The sequence below is a fragment of the Dysidea avara genome, chromosome 1, assembly GCF_963678975.1.
Source record: "Dysidea avara chromosome 1, odDysAvar1.4, whole genome shotgun sequence".
Lineage (NCBI taxonomy): Eukaryota > Metazoa > Porifera > Demospongiae > Dictyoceratida > Dysideidae > Dysidea > Dysidea avara.
This window is the reverse complement of record NC_089272.1, coordinates 39,141,932-39,162,609: the sequence shown is the minus strand read 5'-3', so window position 1 is coordinate 39,162,609 and position 20,678 is coordinate 39,141,932. Positions and strand designations below refer to the sequence as shown.

At 38.3% G+C, this 20,678-nt stretch overlaps 1 protein-coding gene across 1 annotated transcript in view; it reads left to right on the top strand.

The window, feature by feature from the left end:
• Positions 1-19,586, top strand: part of LOC136264144 (adhesion G protein-coupled receptor L3-like) — a 212,297-nt gene extending 192,711 nt beyond the window's left edge. The window contains exons 23-25 of the mRNA XM_066058857.1: positions 17,049-17,117; positions 17,223-17,301; positions 19,342-19,586. Of these exons, the coding sequence (XP_065914929.1) occupies positions 17,049-17,117; positions 17,223-17,301; positions 19,342-19,382 (189 nt within the window). The 3' untranslated portion in view covers positions 19,383-19,586. The remainder of the gene's footprint in view (positions 1-17,048; positions 17,118-17,222; positions 17,302-19,341) is intronic.
• Positions 19,587-20,678: the final 1,092 nt, after the last annotated feature.

Here is a 20,678-nt window from a genome sequence, read left to right as displayed (position 1 = left end):
GATTTGTTTGTAGAAGAACTCTCTACAGGATAGTTTCTTTGTCACTGAACTCTCTACAAGGTGACTTGTTTCTAGCTGGCTCTCTACAAGATGACTTCCTCTAGCTGATTTCTCTGCAAGGTGACTTGTATCTAGCTGAACTATCTACAGGATGATCTGTATGTAACTGAAATCTCTACAGGGTTACTTGTTTCTAGCTGATCTCTCTATAGGGTAACTTATTTCTAGCTGAACTCTCTACAGAGTCGGTTCTTTGTAGTTGAACTCTCTACAAGATCACTTCTTCTAGCTGATCTCTCTATAGGGTGACCTGATCTCTCTGTAGGGTGACTTTTATGTAGCTGAACACTCTACAGGGTGATTTGTTTGTAGCTGAACTCTCTACAGGGTAATTTATTTGCAGCTGAACTCTATGCAGGATGATTTGTTTGTAGCTGAACTCTCTACAGGATGGTTTCTTTGTAGCTGAACTCTCTACAAGGTGACTTGCTTCTAGCTGATCTCTCTAAAGGGTGACTTGTATAGCTGAACTCTCTACAGGGTGATCTGTTCATAGCTGAACTCTCTGGGTGATTTGTTTGTAGCTAAACTCTCTACAGGATGGTTTCTTTGTAGCTGGTCTCTACAAGGTGACTGGTTTCTAGCTGATCTCTCTACAAGGTGACTTCTCCTACTACAGGGTGACTTGCATCTATAGTTGAACTATCTACAGGATGATGATCTGTTTGTAGCTGAAATCTCTACAGTGCGATTTGTTTGTAGCTGAATTCTCTACAGGATGACTTGTTTCTACATATAGCTGATCTCTGTATAGGGTAACTAGTTTCTAGTTGAACTCTCTACAGAGTGGGTTCTTTGTTGCTGAACTCTCTACAAGGTGACTTCTTCTAGCTGACCTCTATAGGGTAACCTGATGTCTCTGCAGGGTGATTTGTTTGTATCAAAACTATCTATAGGGTGATTATTTATACCTGAAATTTCTACAGGGTGATTTGTTTGTAGCTGAACTCTCTACAGGGTAACCTGATGTCTCTACAGGGTGATTTGTTTGTATCAAAACTATCTATAGGGTGATTTTTTATACCTGAAATTTCTACAGGGTGATTTGTTTGTAGCTGAACTCTCTACAGGGTGATCTGATCTCTCTACAGGGGGTGATTTGTTTGTAACTGATATCTCTATGAGTAGATTTGTTTGTAAGTGAACTCTCTACAAGGTGATTTGTTTGTAGCTGATTTCTCTACAGGGTAATTTGTTTGTAGCTTAATTCTCTACAAGGTGATTTGTTTGTAGCTGAACTCTCTACAGGGTGATGTGTTTCTAGCTGATCTCTCTACAGGGTGATTTTTTTTTGTAGCTGAACTCTCTACAGGATGATTTGTTTGTAGCTGATCTGTCTACAGGGTGATTTAGGTTGTAGCTGCTCTCTCTACAGTGGGTGATTTGTTTGTAACTGAAATCTCTACAGGTTGATTTGTTTGTAGCTGAAGTCTCTATAAGGTGCTTTGTTTGTAGTCGATCTCTCTACAGGGTAATTTGTTTGTAGCTGAACTCACTGCAAGGTGATTTGTTTGTAGCTGATCTCTCTACAGGGTGATGTGTTTGTAGCTGAACTCTCTACAGGGTGATTTGCTTGTAACTGAATTCCCTGTATTGTGTCTAGTGTCTATATAGCTGATCTCACTACAGGTTGATTTGTTTGTAGCTGAACTCTCTACTGGGTGATTTGCTTGTAACTGAATTCCCTGTATTGTGTCTAGTGTCTATATAGCTGATCTCACTACAGGTTGATTTGTTTGTAGCTGATCTCTTACAGGGTGATTTGTTTGTAGCTGAACTCTCTACAGGGTGATTTGTTTGTAGCTGAACTCTCTACAGGATGATTTGTTTGTAGCTGATCTCTCTACAGGGTGATTTGTTTGCAGCTGAACTCTCTACAGGGTGATTTGTTTGTAGCTGATCTCTCTACAGGGTGATTTGTTTGCAGCTGAACTCTCTACAGGGTGATTTGTTTGGAGCTGAACTCTCTACAGGTGATTTGTTTGTAGCTGAACTCTCTACAGGGTGATTTGTTTGTAGCTGAACTCTCTACAGGGTGATTTGTTTGTAGCTGATCTCTCTACAGGGTGATTTGTTTGCAGCTGATCTCTCTACAGGGTTGATTTGTTTGAAGCTGAACTCTCTACAGGGTGATTTGTTTGTAGCTGATCTCTCTACAGGGTGATTTGTTTGCAGCTGAACTCTCTACAGGGTGATTTGTTTGTAGCTGAACTCTCTACAGGGTGATTTGTTTGTAGCTGATCTCTCTAAAGGGTGATTTGTTTGCAGCTGAACTCTCTATAGGGTGATTGTTTGTAGCTGATCTTTCTACAGGGAGATTTGGTTGTAGCTGATCTCTCTACAGTGGGTGATTTGTTTGGAACCAAAATCTCTACAGGTTGATTTGTTTGTAGCTGAAGTCTCTACACGGTGTTTTGTTTGTAGCTGATCTCTCTACAGGGTAATTTGTTTGTAGCTGAACTCATTGCAAGGTGATTTGTTTGTAGCTGATCCCTCTACAGGGTGATGTGTTTGTAGCTTAACTCTCTACAAGGTGATTTGTTTGTAGATGAACTTTCTACAGGGTGATTTGGTTGTAGCTGAACTCTCCAGAGGGTGAATTGTTTGTAGCTGAACTCTCTACAGGGTGATTTGTTTGTAGCTGATCTCTCTACAGGGTGATTTGTTTGTAGCTGACCTCTCTACAGAGTGATTTGGTTGTAGCTGATCTCTCTACAGTGGGTGATTTGTTTGTAACTGAAATCTCTACAGGTTGATTTGTTTATAGCTGAAGTCTCTACACAATGTTTTGTTTGTAGCTGATCTCTCTGCAGGGTAAATTGTTTGTAGCTGAACTCACTGCAAGGTGATTTGCTTGTAGCTGATCTCTTTACAGGGTGATTTGCTTGTAACCGAATTCCCTATATTGTGTCTAGTTTCTAGCTGATGTCTCTACAGGTTGATTTATTTGTAGCTGAACTCTCTACAGGGTGATTGGTTTGTAGCTGAACTCTCTACAAGGTGACTGGCTTCTAGCTGATCTCTCTACAGGGTGACTTGTATAGCTGAACTCTCTACAGGGTGATCTGTTCATAGCTGAACTCTCTACAGGTTGATTTGTTTGTAGCTGAAATCTCTTGTTTCAAACTGATTTCACTGTAGGGTAACTTGTTTGTAGCTGAACTCCCTACATGGTGCTTTCTTTGTAGCTGAACTCTCTACAGAGTGATGTTTTTTGTAGCTGAACTCTATATAGGGTTATTTGTATGTACCTGAACTTTCTACAGGGTGATTTGTTTATAGCTGAACACTCTGCAGAGTGATTTGTTTGTAGTTGATCTCTCTACAGGGTTTCTTTGCAGCTGAGATCTCCACAGGGCAACTTCTTCTAACTGAGCTTTCTCTTGTTTCTAACTGTTCTCTCTACAGAGTAACTTGTTTGTATAGCTGAACTCTTTACAGGTGGGTTTTTGGTTGCTGAACTCTCTAACACTGTGACTTGTGTGTAGCAAAATTCTCTGCAGATTGACTTGTATGTAGCTGAATTCTCTACAGAGTGATTTACTTGTAGCTGAACATTGTATAAACTATAAAGTGACTTGTCTGTAGCTGAAATCTCTACAGGGTTACTTGTTTGCAGCTGGTCTCTATAGGTTAACTTGTTTGTATAGATGAACTCTCTACAGGGTAGTTTCTTTGTAGCTGAACTCTCTCCACAGTGACTTGTTTGTAGCTGAATTCTCTAGAGAGTGTAGCCAAACTCTCCACAGGGTGCATGACTTGTTTATAGCTGAACTCTCTTCAGTGTGACTTGTAATGTTCTGATTCTTCTGAATCACTACAGTGATATATCTGTAGCTGAACTCTCTATAGGGTGACTTGCTTCTTGCTGAACTGTCTATAAGATTAACTGTTTGCAGCTGAACTCCCTACAGAATAACTTGCAATGTAATAGAATTCTATAATGGAATAAATAAATTAGCTGAATGCTCTATTAGGATGACTGTTCTATTAGAGTATCTCGATCTCGCATATGTTCACGTAGTTGGCTTTGGAATCATAACTCAGTGGTTTGTAATCCGATTCTTCTGTACTACTGCAAGGACTTTCTATGATGATTATTCCAGCCACACACCGATTTTCAGCTCACTGCTCTAAGCGGTTTGCCTAGTAGGCGTGAAAACTAATAGTTTTTTATTCATAAAAATGAATCGCGTAATTGTGACACAGGTTGGGTTTTGTGTCATATCTCGATGGCCTTTAACTGGATTCCTTTCAAACCACAAAAAGGCACTCCTACGATAGTTACTCCATCTACATAGCAATTTTCAGCTCATTCCTTCAAGCGGTTTACCCTGTGGGCGTGACAGATCTTCGACCTTATTTTACGCAAATAATCGGTCATAACTCGGTGAATGTTCATCGGATTCCTACCAAACTTGGTACTGAGATTCGCCGTAATGAGCCCTTTAAGTGTGCCAAATTTCAGCCCGATTGGAGCACGAATTCGTGTTTTATAGCGGATTTTGCAAAGTGTGCGAAAAGAAGAGGAAGAAGAAGTAGAAGACAAGAAAAAAAAACGAAGAAAAAAAACCCAAACTTTGGCCGATCGTATCTCGGAAATGGACGGAGCGATTTTCTTCATATTTGGAATGTGGACTCCCCTACCTAGCTGGCACTTCTGTAGCCACTTTGGTTTCAATCGGATATGGAATCACGGAACTACATAGGTGTGAAAATCGCGTTTACTTTCTTCCTGTAAATATACTCACGGTGTGGCACGCCGGCTTCTTGGGCCGCACGACACTGTCTTGATCATAGTGGAGAGGATAATGCATTGTACTAAGTGTATTAGCCTATCAATTTCTCAACTTGATGTATGTTCAAAGGCTAAATACAAATTGAAAAGTGATCATATAATTTGCTTTGTTTTGTCTACTACACAGGCATACATCTAACAATGCTACAAAGTGCATCTGCTACAAAATTAGCGTGTTTTGCCGCTGCTGCTGCTACTGCTGCTGCTGCCACCACCGCCACTGCTGCTGCCGCCACCACCACCACCACCACCACCACCACTGCTGCTGCTACAGTACCAGCAACAGCGTGGAAGTATGTAGAAGTTTAGAATTTACTAGATTATTGCTACTAAGCCATTATACCCATGAAGCCATTGATCCATTATGAATCCATGATTCCATGTCATTGCATAAGAAATAGAATACAAAGGAATGATGCATACATTGTACCTCCTGCAGTTTGCCAAAGCACTTATTGGACTAAAGTGTTAGCTGCTGTAGCAGCACTGACTGAGAACATGGCCATGACCACCTCAACAAATTTTGTCTAGTTCACAGAATTTCAAATTTGTTTATTGTCTGGAGCATTTAACTGTCTTGGATTACCAAAGTTTCCACTTATTATGTTGAATAGATTCAATATATTCCTATTCTTTCATGAGGCAATGAATACAATGATTAATCATAGAATATCCTATTTTGTTTTGGTTTTATTAGCTTGTAACTGAATAGTGTGGGTATCCAATAAAATATCAAAAACTGTTAGTACTATCACGGAAATATCGGTCCAGGTAAATTCGGTCCGGTCGGACTGATTTTGGATACCAAAACTGGTCCGGTCGGACCAAATTTGGTTGACCAAGTTTAGTCCAGCCGGGCCATTTTTGGCATCCAAAATTGGTCCGGCCTGACTAAAATTGGTCCGGCCCAAACTAGGTTGGACACATGCACTGGACCCCCGACCGCTTGGACCAACTATAGTTTTGGTTAGTCCGCGTGTGTACCCAGCATTGTGTGGACAGGTCTGTGAAACGGCTACTCTAGGAAACACTATACCACTCGTGTTACATCTCACTATTAATCTCCCATTACAAGTACATGAAACCTTACAACCACAGTCATTACCTATATGTGTCAATTACAGGAGATCATGTGTAGTGCATGCATAAGTCTGTGTGTACTATCAGTGTTACAGGTCGGTCCATACTAAGTTTTTTTTGTGACGGATCACTGCAGCCGACTTAGCCTGGAAACTATATAATGAGTAGCGTAGTTTCGTTTCCCGACTTGATTTAGCTACGGAAAATGCATATTACAGTAGTACAGAAACTATTCTAGCTATATGTCGTAGCTATATATGCAGCGATGAACACACACCACACAGTCGCAAAATTAATGCTGTTTTAATTTAAAGTAGTGTGAGATGATAAAAGTCCTGCATTCTTCTTCTCCATGTCAATAGCTAGCTGTCCGAGTGGGAAGTAGAGGTTTTCTTCCGGCATACATCAACTCAAATGCATGCAGCTCAATACTGCATGGACTCATGGTGTGCAATGTTGCATGCAAAAACACAGGTATCAAGATATTCTTTTATGACTATATATTCATAACTAATTTTTGTTTATTGCATCTAATTTATGTATGTATATGTATGTGGTTGGGTGGGTGGGTGTACAGGCTTCTAAGCCTCAACCCAAATCACATCATAAGCACATCATAATCATAATCACATCATTCTTCCCAAGTATGTTTTTATATGCTCAATAATCTTCACAAGCATCATCAGCTCTGCAGTGTTTGATTGAATCTTTCATCCAGCCTGTTAGTGTTGATTATGACAAACAACTATAGCAACATGGCGGAAATCACTGATGGTAGACAATATGTGACCGAGCCTGCGAAAACAGGGCATGTGGGCACAAACTACACCCCATCACTCTACAGGTCATATCACAGTATTGGAAAAGTATATTTCTATTCTGTAACTTGCGTCATGATGCCAATTAAATGTTTACTAAGAACTGAAAATCGCAGTGCCATAGCATAATGGTACAAAACGCTATGAGAAATGAAACATTGAAAAAGTAGGCAAAAATCATGTGCCCACATGCCCTATTTTCGCAGGCCCGGTCACATATATAAAATCTATCAGTCATTAAAACTTGTCTTATCTTCAACTTCTGCAAATAGCTCAGAATTTAATTTGTTAATTCTGACCCATGCGCACATTGTCATAAACAGCTACACATACACTGATGAATGTTATAGGTGACTGCTCTATTAGAGTATCTCGATCTTAAGCACCTCCAATGCAGCTAGCTGATCCCATGCATGCAATGATCCGTGCCCTTGTTGGATAACCTTTTAAGCACAAATCCATGTAGTGATAATGCCTGCAATGCTCATTATTCGCGTTCAAGATTGATAAATGAGAATAGCTATATAGCTAAGTTGGCTGCAGTGTTCCGTCACAAACAACTTATAGCTATGCATCATTGGCTTAATCTTATTTAGACAGGGAGACAGCATCAGCAAAAGCTGTTTTTCAGCTGTGCCCTGAACAAGCATACAAAAACAATATAGATACATATATACACACAATTAACTAAATATGACTTAAATAAGCTAGGCTGCATGCGTTAGTGGTCCACCCGGAACAATTTTGATCGACCAATATTGGTCTGAGTGGCCAGAAGTACATGTGGCCAACTAGGTTTGGGCCTGACCAATTTCGGATGCTAAAAATGGTCAGGACGGACTAAATTTGGTCGACTGAAAATGGTCCGGCCGGACCGATTTTTGCCCCGGACCAAAATTTTCGTTACAGTACACCTACAGTACGTATGCAGTTCTGGATAAAAATTATTAATTGTGTTTCTTTTTTATATTTAAATCCATCACAATCCTAATTGGATTATTTTATGATCACACCGATGTTCTCGATTGGTCACTGGAATGTAGAGAAGTAGTGTTGAAAATTTCCTAATGATTGCTTAAAGCGTGTAGGAGATATAAAGCAATACGTGGAGTAGTGTAAAATTATTGTGCAATATTTGAGAGATTAAGGATTAGAACCATTCACAATTAAACAGTACAGTAACCAAAGAAACTTAGTGGTGGACTTAAAGGAGGGCACAGGTGTAAGGGTTTCCCATATTTTCAAGCCAAATAATAATTTTCACACAAAATTGAAATGTTCCAACAGAATAGTCAAATACCCTAATAGAACAGTCATAAGATGTAATACAGAATATTTCCCTTTAACAAACTTTTCTATGTATGCAGATAGTGGCATAGTGCTGCAAATGCACGCAGGCTTTTATTCTAGGCTGTGACTATTCTTTGCATACAATTTTTATACCACACACATACTAGGATCATACTGTAAACCACACATGAAAAGCATCACTGTAACTTATCTGTACAACTCATGTTAAAAGATCACCACTCAAAGGATTTTATGCATAGAAACTGCTTTATATTCAAGAAAATTTCAGCATTACAATTTATAACATCCCTAAGCTTCAGGGGGGCCTCCTGGCTTTATTACAAATATACCTACCAGCTACCTTGGCTCCCCGAAAGGTGGATCCATCACTGGGGTAACAAGTAAGACACATTATAGTAGTCTATGTATCAGTGAACATCACAGGTCTGAGGAGTCCTTGAGAGTTATGGGCTTTGCTTCCTCATAATTATAATTAATTGAAGAAGAAATGAGCTGGCTTTGCAAGTTTGGTATATATCCACTATACTAGGGTCCGCAATCCGAAAAATCAACTTTCACAAATCGATCCCCCTACCATTGTGGGATGTTCATTGTAGTATCCCATTGCTAGATCCACCATGAAACCGGAGGCACGGTTGTTGTCTTCACAGAACTATCGATTTTAGTATTCCGTGAGATGCAAAAATTATTTTTTTAAATTTCGTGCTCCACACAAAGAACAGGATAGAACTTGCTGCTTAGCTAGATATTATCTAGAGTTAATGTAGTTAAAAAGTACGCACAGTAATAAGCAAATGATTCACTGGGTTCCCGGCACAGGGTTCTTTCTCTCAAAAAGCAGAAAATGAAACACGAATTTTCGAATTCAAACTGTCCTACCAGCCAAGACAAGAAAAGCCAACTCTTCCTCATAGTTATGTGATAAGGTTGGATGCATAGTCTGTCTATGCTGTTAGTTTGGAAAGGATCTGAGACTTCTCACCATCTGGGCGAAGAACGTCAAAATTTTTGTGCGTCATTTCAAGGGATTCTCTCAATGGTACCAAAGTGCTTTCCGGTACTTCTGATGCCACAAAGGTCGCTTAATTTTGTTTAGAATGATGATAAATGATGGTTCAAAACGTTTGGTAGTAGTAGTTGGTGTTTCTGTGATTTCATATGATTCAGTATACCAGCAGCTCACCAGGAGCTCCACCCAGCTCGAATAAAAAATGAAAGATTTTGTGCATTTTCGGTTTGTTTTGGGATGTTTTGCAGCATAATGGTGATGTAGGGTGATCTAGTGAAGATTTGAAGCTGCTGTGGAGCATGAGAGGTGAAGTCAAATTTGGACGATTTTGCTGCCTCCCTTAATCTTTCAAAGTTTGTGTTTATGAGCTACCATCGCAAATTCAACTCTACATAATTATCATGTCAACGGTCATTCAATTGATGAATCCTCCAGCTGTAAAGACCTTGGGATTATTTTTACTAATTCGCTAACATGGCAAGCACACTATGAAATGATTTCTTCTAATGCCTATAAATCTCTTGGCTTATTGCGTAGGGTCTTCAAGGACTCCAATTGTCCTCAGGCCAGAAAATCTTTGTATATCACTCTAGTTAGATCAAAACTACTGTATTGTTCCCCACTGTGGAGGCCATACCTGTTAAAAGACATTGAATCACTTGAGAAAGTCCAACGAAGAGCCACTAAATTCATATTATCAAACTATCAATTAGACTATAAAACAAGGTTAATACAAACTGGTATGTTGCCACTAATGTACATTTACGAAATTGCTGACATATTATTCTTCATCAAATCCATCAAAAATCCACCAGACAAATTTGACATCTTGAACTACACCAACTTTACTACAGGTTCAACAAGATCTGCTGGCACAAAGTTATACCCCAAGACAGCTCATATCAACCCTATCATGAACTCATATTTTTATCGTTTACCAAGATTATGGAACTCTTTACCAATAATTGACCTATCTCAATCACTAGATGTAATCAAACCAATATTGAAAGCATTTTTATGGAATCATTTTTTAGCTAACTTTGGTAATACCCCCTGTACTTTTCATTACCTGTGTCCTTGTACCCGCTGCTCCAAGACTCCTGCACCAACCAATTATAATTATTTGTAATTATTATATATGTATGCATGTATAATTTTTGTAGTTAAGTAATTAGTGCTCTAGGCTACCAGTGCAGGACACTGGTAGTCCTTCAGAATTGTATGTCTCTGTAATCACTATAGCCTCTACTGTATGTAATTCCAATTCTGTAAAGCAATTATTAAATTAAATTAAATTAAATAGCTTAGAGTGAGGCGTGGAAGCTGTAGATGAAATAATAATTGACAACCGCTGTTACCAAACGTTCAGGGACATCTTTTGCCATAGTTTTAGTCTATAATTGATGATTTTGTGGCTGCAGAAGCGATGGAAATGGGTAGAATTGGCAACACAATTCTTTGATGCTGCAAAACTTTTGACGCCCGTCACCCAGATGGTGAGAAGTCTCAGATATTTTCCGAACTAACAGCATAGACAGACTATGCACCCAACCGTACACTGTAAAAAATTAGTAGTGAATTGCTCTGCCACAACACTCACTACTTTTTGCAGTGAACGTCACTACTTGGTGGTCAATGTAGTGACGTTCACTACAAATTTAGTAGTGAACGTCACTACACAAAAATAGTGAGTATTTTGGCAGCCATTAGTAGTGACGTTCACTACATTTAGTAGTGACGTTCACTAGTTTGTTTTTACTGTGTATCAAAACACTATGAGGAAGAGTTGGCTTCTCTTGCCATGGGTGGTACGTAGGGCAGTTTGAATTCGAAACATCGTATTTCTTTGTCTGTTTAAAAGCAACCCTGTGCCGGACACCCAGCTAACCATTTACTTATTTCTGTGTGTAGTTTTCAACTACAACACCTCTGGATACGATTTGGCTAAGTAGCAAGTTTCATCCGGTCCTTTGTGTGGAGCATGAAATTTTAAAAATAAATCTTGCATCTTGTGAGATACTGAAAATGATATTTCTGTGAAGACAACAATCGTGCCTCCGGTTTGATGGTGGATCAAGCAATGGGATACTACAATGAACATCCCACAATGGTATAGGGGATTGATTTGTAGAAGTTGATTTTTCGGATTGCGGACCCTAACTATACCAACAACGCCATGCCTGTTAAATGGTTCTAGAGTTCCACTTACAATTTTTGTAGCATCAGAAGCAATTGAGATTAAAAAGTGACTTTGATTTTTTTAGTGTGGAAGCCAAGTTTTTCTTAAATGTGAATCGGTGCATCAAGTGTCGTGCGGCCCAAGGAGCCGGTGCGCCACACTGAGTATATTGACAGGAAGAAAGAAAACGCGATTTTCACACCTTTGTAGCTCCGTGATCCTTCATCCGATTGGAACCAGTTTTGCTGCAGAGGTTCCCACCAGGTAGGCCACCCCACATACTAAATGTGAAGAAAATCGCTTTAGCCATTTCCGAGATATGAGTGCCCAAAAGTTCGTTTTTATTTCTTCGTTTTTTCTTCTTATTCTTCGTCTTTTCGCACACTTAGAAAAATTGTTGTAATTGTAATTGTAATTGTAATTTTTAAGCAGGTAGTCCACTCAGTAAAACTGATTTTCAGTGGAGCCCTGAACAAACATACAATAGACACATACAATAACTAATAATATACAAAAAACAAACAAACATACATACACAACTAAGGATACATAGACAAAATTACACAGGAATTAAGAATTAAGATAATAATTACGAAATGACGACAAAGTGGCAGCCCCAGTAACAGTGGACTTAAGGTTGTTCCATAAAACAGTTCCTCGGTAGAAAAAGTTCGCTTGCCATAGTTGATAAACACTCTAGGAACAAATAAACGATTAACATTACGACTAAGATGACCAGTAACATCCTTCGAAAACTGAAATATATCATGTAAATAAGGAGGAGAAATTCGATGTAAAGATTTAAAAATCTGAATAGCTGTATGAAAACGGCGACGTTCAGTCAATGTAAATTGAAACTTGGAACTGAAAGATGACGGCAGCTTATGCATAAATTTGGAATGAATCCTTTCAATCATACAAGTCTGTTTTGCCGTAGATGGAGTCCAGATAACATCACAGTAATCAAAAAGTGGCATCACAAATGCTGAATATAATACACACAACACTGCAGGTGGCAGAGACCCAAACCGAATAATTGAAGCAAGCCTTGATCTAACTCTAGACAACATATTACAAATATGCAAGTTCCAAGACAACGCAGAGTCAATTAATACTCCAAGATACCGAACAGAATGCACCTGAGACAACACACTACCACCAATTGAGACAGAAAGGGTCTGACCTGCCACCCTCTGACGGCTACCAATGAGCATACAACTAGACTTATCAACATTTAAACACAAACGTGAGCTCCCTAACCATGTAGCTCACGTTTGTGTTTAAATGTTGATAAGTCTAGTTGTATTTATGCTTATAAAACACAAACGTTTATGCTTATAAAACACAAACGCGTATTCCGATTGCATTGAAATTGGGCACACATAAAGGGAGTACAAACGACCAATCCTAGTATCAAATTTGGTGCAAATTCGGTGAATGGTTCAGGAGTTATGATCGATTATTCGCGTAAAACAAGATCGATTTGTTGTCACGCCTACAGGGTATACCTCTTCATGGAATGAGTTACAAATCGGTTTGTGGATAGATCAACCGTTGTAGGAGTGCCTTTTGGTGGTTTGAAAATAATCGAAATTAAGATCATGGAGATATGACATGAAACCGAAGGTATATGGAAGAAAATCCTTCAGACCTTCAGGCCAGGCAAAGTTGATTGTTAGATTCCCGTTTCAAGGTTTTAAAAATATCACGCGGGCGGGCGGTCATTATTCATTATGGCTAAAACCTTGAAGAAAACACTAAAATAAGCTAAAACCTTGAAGAAAACACTAAAATAAACCCACTATTACAATAATGAAATTATTGTGAAAATCCATGCGGTGGAAATAGCCACATAATGAAAATTTTATGGCATTTCTATTAAACCATGCGGACGGAAACGGGAATAACAATCAACTTTGCCTGGCCTCAGTGCAGGTCACTGTAAAGTGCTAATAAAAAATACTTTAGGTTTAAGGAAGAAAATCCATCCATCCTGGAGGAAGACTGAGTGTGGCCCCGACTAGACATTGGGTGACCTGCAGTTCGAATCCTGGGATTGGAGGGATTTTTTTCCTTACTTTGGCCCCTTTTCTGTTACACCTTATCAGTCAGTCAGTACGTGAAATCATAAGGTCTATGTCCCTGAAATTAGGTTAGGTAATCCTAAGGCTGCAGCACATGTTGCTGTCAGACCTTCAGTGCTGGTCACTGTAAAGTGCTAATAATAATAAAATAATAGTATGTAGCTAACAATTGCGCGATCGAGATTCGTGAATAAAAGTACCAATAATCTTCACGCCTACCAGACAAACTAATTACAGCAGTACGCTGAAAATTGATATGTAGCTGGAATAGTCATCGTAGAAAGTCTTTTCAGTAGTACAGAACAATCGGTTTACAAACCACTGACTTATGATTCCAAAGCGAACTCCGTGTAGCAACTGCGAGATCGAGATACTCTAATAGAACAGTCACCCTAATAGAGCATTCATCTAGTTCATGACTTACTCCATTATAGATTTCTATTACATTGCAAGTTATGCTTTAGGGAGTTCAGCAGCAACCGGTTAATATTTTAGACAGTTCAGCTACAAGCAAGTCACTTTGCAGAGAGTTCAGCTACAAAGAAACCATCCTGTGGAGAGTTCAGCTACAAACAAATCACACTGTAGAGAGTTCAGTTACAAACAAATCACGCTGCAGAGAGTTCGGCTACAAAGAAACCATCATGTAGAGAGTTCAGCTGCAAACATATCACCCTGTAGAGAGTTCAGCTACATGAAGTCACCTTGTAGAGAGTTCAGCTACAAAGAAACCACCATGTAGAGAGTTCAGCTGCAAACTAATCACCCTGTAGAGAATTCAGCTACAAACAAATCGCCCTGTGGAGGGATCAGCTAGAAGAAGTTACCTTGTTGAGAGTTCAGGTACAAAGAAGCCATCATGTAGAAAGTTCAGCTACAAAGAAACAACCATGTAGAGAGTTCAGCCGCAAACAAATCACCTGTAGAAAGTTCATACAGCTAGAAACAAATCACCCTGTAGAGAGATCAGCTAGAAGAGGTCACCTTGTAGAGAGTTCAGCTACAAAGAAAACATCATGTATAGAGTTCAGCTGCAAACAAATCACCCTGTACAGAGTTCAGCTACAAAAAGATCACCCTGTAGAGAGTTCAGCTAGAATAAGTCACCTTGTAGAGAGTTCAGCTACAAAGAAACCATCATTAGAGAGTTCAGCTGCAAACAAATCACTCTGTAGAGAGTTCAGCTACAAACAAATCGCCCTGTAGAGGGATCAGCTAGAAGGATCACCTTGTAGATCACCCTGCAGATAGTTCAACTACAAACAAATCACCCTGTAGAGAGATCAGCTAGAAGAAGTTACCTTGTAGAGAGTTCAGCTACAAAGACACCATCATGCAGAGTGTTCAGCAGCAAAGAAATTATCCTGTAGAGAGTTCAGCTAGAAAAATTCACCTTGTAGAGAGTTCTGCTACAAAGAAACCGCCATGTAGAGAGTTCAGCCTCAACAAATCACCATGTAGAGAATTCAACTACAAACAAATCGCCCTGTAGAGGGATCAGCTAGAAGAAGTTACCGTGTAGAGAGTTCAGCTACAAAGAAACCATCATGTAGAGAGTTCAGCTACAAAGAAACCGTCATTTAGAGAGTTTAGCTGCAAATAAATCGCATGTAGAGAATTCAGCTAGAAACAAATCACCCTGTAGAGAGATCAGCTAGAAGAGGTCACCTTGTAGAGAGTTCAGCTACAAAGAAACCACAATGTAATGAGTTCAGCTGCAAATAAATCACTGTTAGAGAGTTCAGCTACAAACAAATTTCCTTTTAGAAGGATCAGCTAGAAGATGTTACCTTGTAGAGAGTTCAGCTACAAAGAAACCATCATGTAGAAAGTTTATCTACAAAGAAACCACCATGTAGAGAGTTTAGCTGCAATCAAATCACTTGTAGAGAGTTCAGCTAGAAACAAATCACCCTGTAGAGAGATCAGCTAGAAGAGGTCACCTTGTAGAGAGTTCAGCTGCAATCAAATCACTTGTAGAGAGTTCAGCTAGAAACAAATCACCCTGTAGAGAGTTCAGCTAGAGGAAGTCACCTTGTAGAGAGTTCAGCTACAAAGAAACCATCATGTAGAGAGTTTAGCTACAAAGAAACCTCCAAGTAGAGAGTTTAGCTGCAATCAAATCACTTTTAGAGAGTTCAACTAGAAACAAATCACCCTGTACAGAGATCAGCTAGAAGAGTTCACCTTGTAGAGAGTTCAACTACAAAGAACCACAATGTAATGAGTTCAGCTGCAAATAAATCACTGTTAGAGAGTTCAGCTACAAACAAATTCCCCTGTAGAAGGATCAGCTAGAAGATGTTACCTTGTAGAGAGTTCAGCTACAAAGAAAACATCATGTAGAAAGTTTATCTACAAAGAAACCACCATGTAGAGAGTTTAGCTGCAATCAAATCACTTGTAGAGAGTTCAGCTAGAAACAAATCACCCTGTAGAGAAATCAGCTAGAAAAGGTCACCTTGTAGTGTGTTCAGCTAGAAACTAATCACCCTGTAGAGAGTTCAGCTAGAAGTCACCTTGTAGAGAGTTCAGCTACAAAGAACCATCATGTAGAGAGTTTAGCTACAAAGAAACCACCATGTAGAGAGTTTAGCTGCAATCAAATCACTTTTAGAGAGTTCAGCTAGAAACGAATCACCCTGTAGAGAGATCAGCTAGAAGAGGTCACCTTGTAGAGAGTTCAGCTACAAAGAAACCACCAAATAAAGAGTTCATCTGCAAACAAATCACCCTGTAGAGGGATCCGCTAGAAGAAGTCACCTTGTAGAGAGTTCAGCTACAAAGAAACCATCATGTAGAGAATTCAGCTACAAACAAGTCACCATGTAGAGATATCAGCTGGATACAAGTTACCTTATAGGGATCAGCTACAAACAAATCACCCTGTAGAAATATGTGTTGGAACCAAAATCATCCTTCATTGTTAAATGTACAAATATTTTTAATCAGACAAAAAAACCGTACACAACATTTCTTACTTTGTTCCCATATTCCTGCAGAAAAGAAAAAAAACAAGTTAGAAGGAAGCACCAAAGCCAGTTAATGGCTGGCTTTGTGGCTTGCAATACAAAAAGAAGTGATATCTAAACCAAAACAGCCAAGCTGTGAAAAAAGATTGCAGCCCCCAAAAAGGCCAGGATGAAAAAAGATGTGAAATCCAAGGTGGCGGCCAAGAAATGGCTGTGATGGTAGGTTAATGGCAAAATTTTTAATTACGACAATTTAGGTGACTTTGGTGCCAAATCCTAGTGGAGCAGGCAACACAAATTCACCTGAATTGTTGTAATTAAAATTTTTGCCATTAATCTACCATCACAGCCATTTCTTGGCCGCCACCTTGGATTTCACATCTTTTTCATCCTGGCCGTTTGGGGGCCTCACTCTTTTTTTAAAGCTTGGCTGTTTTGGTTTAGATTATTTTACAACAAAGAAAAAAAAGCTAATTACGGTATACTAAATTTCAACCACAAAACACAAACTAATAGAACTGCTATATTTTCAGGGGCGTACGCAGTAATTTTGAAAAGGAGTTTCCACTACAGCAAAGTGACTGTTGTATTAGAGTAGTTTATATTACCTGACGTTTTAGATCACAACTATGACAATGACTTGGGGGTGAATAAACAACTAAACTACTATACAAATCAAGTTGTTTGTTGCATATAATTTTCTATGATATAGTCTGTAGCTGTATTTTTACCTACAGGTGAAAACTGCAATCAAGGAAATGTATAAAAAGCGGGGAAAAAAAAGGATGTGGAAACAGTCTGAAAAGGTGCTGTGTATTTGTGAATTATTATACCTACTGTAACAGCTGTACAATGACAAAACAAAATTCATCAGATTGTTGCCTATTTTTAGACAGTATTATATTTTACAGACTACCAACTTGGAAAAGCAGGTATTAGGGTCCAACTTTGTATTGAAGAACAAAAGCAGTACTGCTGAGACATCAACAAGTAAGACTCTACATACCATTCAGAAATACTGTAATCATACTATATTGTAGTACTGTATAGTATAGGGATCATGAAGGTTTGGGCAGAAATACCACTGCAAATTAAACCAGGCTCTTGAGGTTGGCAAAATTGGTTAGACATAATTAGACCCAAAAATTCCTTCCAGAGCTATCCCTAATGCATTAATAAATATTTACAAACAGACTATAACTAACTAACTGACTGACACCTTCAACCAAGCATAGCTCAATGCTACAAGCTTGATTTCTTCACTGTTCAACATCTCTTAGACCCAATACATTTTTGCCACTGCAATGTATGACTTATATTTGCCCTCATTTGTGTCCCATTAACTATTTCATTATTGTGTATAAAGGTGTTGATTTGTGGTATCACATTATGGCTTCAGTTAGGCCTGCATCAAATATACCAGCACAATAAAAAGTATGAGTACTATGCCAGCATAATGCTAGCATGCAAGGTGGATGTTTTAAACTATGAAGCTTAATTCCATGAAAATAGATCAATACTCCCTAATAAAGCAATAGAGCACTCAAATACATTGCACACACAGAGCTCCTTAGACCAATACTCTCTAATAGAACCATCACTTTAGTCAAATACTCAAATAGAGCATTCACTAATTAAAAATCAATGTTCCAAGATAATTGTAAGAAAGTTGCTAACCTAAGGGCATAATGCAAGCCTAATGGGAACACTGTAAAGTAGCTTCAGTACTATAATTTCTGTGGATTGTTTGTAGAGGCGTTTCTTACACTGCTGTTCATTTGTAGTACTATACAATGGGTGGAATAAACAGAAGCTGACACTGAAGCAGAATGACCACTTCGCTGTTCAGTAATTATTGATAGTCACAATAGTGAGGGCACATGCTAGGGACCTGCCGATTATGCTCATTATTTTACCTATTATGCTATGCTGCACTGCTCAAAATTTTGCCTATTATGCTTCAATTAATGCTTAATATTTATACCTCAGATCCCCACTTTATGGGAAAACAGTAAGTTGCTGAAGCACAGGCTCTAAATCTTTGCTTGTCAAAATGCATGCCACAGATACTCTAATAGAACAGTCAGCTGTCTGGTCATTCTCTGACTGTTCTATTAAAGTATATCGATCTTTTCCTGTTAAGCAAGAATTTATGATAATGTGCTAGTGTTCTGTCTATTATGCTAGCATTATGCTCAATGCTTTCAGGTATCTATTATGCTCATTATTATGCCAGGCAGGTCTGTAGCACATGCTCAATCAAAATTTCTGTACTGTATTGATTGCAGAGGTATTTCTTGTACGGTTCCTTGGTTGTAATACTGTGTATCAGATACAGTAGCTGAAAATGAAGCAGAATGGCCCCTTCACATGATTATTGGTAATCAAGGTGCATGTGCATGTTCATAGCTGTTGCTCTATTAATTCTTGTAAGGTGTGTGGTGCTAGATGTATGTGCTGGTTAACCAGTAATACATAATACAGGTATGTCATTGAAATATTTTTACAAGTAAAAACGTTACATTTGTCAATGAGTAGGGATCAATAGCAATGAAACAACGGAGGACATACTATAGTGATCATTAAATCCTTAGATACTTCAATCCTGCAGCTGCAGGCTGTGTATGACTGCATGAAATAAGAATTACATTCTTACTAGTATAGTGCAGGTGTAGATGACCTTCTTTTTTTATTTCTTTGATCCCTATATTCAAATCTAATACCGCATACTTGTAATTATTAATACATGACTGTTTGAGTTTGACAGTGAATACAGACATCAATTGCTCAAAGCATTAATTAACTCAATACCACAATGGCGTTTGAGCTAATTAGAATAATTTTAATACTGTAGTGAAGTTCACTTTTCTGGACACAATGTTTGATATTTTAATTCTACGTGACAACACGATTCAGAGTTAAGTATTTTATGCACTATGAATGTAATGTGCATGCATTATGTAGATACTGTATTTTAGTAACACTGATCATCATGCATGATAAATGACAGAGTCTTTGTCTTCCTAACAGCTGGATATCCATCATCTAAGGATAACCGTCATCACAAATAAGTGTACAGTACTCAGCTACTTACTGTACCTTAACTGATTGCTGTTGTTGTTATTATTAGGCCAGGAATTGACATTTTATTGTTGCTATTGTTTGCACAGACTTTTAGATTTGCATTTTTGAACTTGTAAGCACTCCAAGAAACTGTTGTTAATGTTTAAATATATTATGTTTTAAAGCCATGAGAACTACATGGTTAGGGATACAGTTGCATAAATAATGACTATGTAATCTTGCTTGTTAGAATAATAAAGACATTGCACTTTACAGCACTAGAGATGAGCCTGTGTCCAAAACCACAGGAATATCATTTCTTTATCTGTAAAGGAAATGTAGCAATCCTAATGACTCATCTTTTTATATTTCAATCACAAAATTAATAGTTTTCATGCATTAATATTTTCTTTCCTTACAGTAGACTGCCAGAAACTCAAATTTGATTGGCTGCTTACTTGGATCTATTCAGTACATATATCTAGCTCCTTTTAATTCACCTCAATAAACATCTGTCTCTGGGGCAGTACAAAACTCAACAATAATACACATGTACCACTATTATAAAAGTATACTTTTGAGGAGGTGCAAAAAGTTTTCTTCAACTAATTTTACTGCTACATTTCTCATTATTTCTATATTACAGGCTGCTGTTAAGGTACAGTACAATGTACAACCTACTGTACGATTCATGTTAGCCTTCAAAACACAGGTGTAGTTTATATAGGCCCTGAAATAGTGCCCTCTCTTCACTTAACACAAAGTTTTTGGTTTACTATAATGCCATACACAGAATCTCATGTTCAAAAGTCTAACTAGCTATCATTCAATTGTCAAAAATTCTGTTTACTACTATAGTTAAATAGCTGGTTTATTTGGTTTTTTGATTTTTCAACATACACTGGAGGGTGAACACAGACAGAAAGTGTTTGAAATTTACCATGAATATATGAATAATAAAAATGATGTAAATATCGTAAAACATATGCTTGTGGAGGCTGAAAAATTCACTTCCAGCAAGACTCAATACACGGATCACACTTGCAAACCAAGGTGTTTCCTTATTGTATGCAACTGAAATACCATTATATTATTATTATAGCTAAAAATTCAAACTTGTGATGCAACAAATGCATCCATATACATGCAACGATTAACAACTACAGTTTATATGGCTTCTAAGAAAGATGTCATGCATATACATAACAAAGAATTACATGTAGTAGTCAGTTGTAACATTGACACACATGTACATTTGTAAGTGTGTGCTGGTACGCCCGGTATTTATAATTATGTAAAATAGT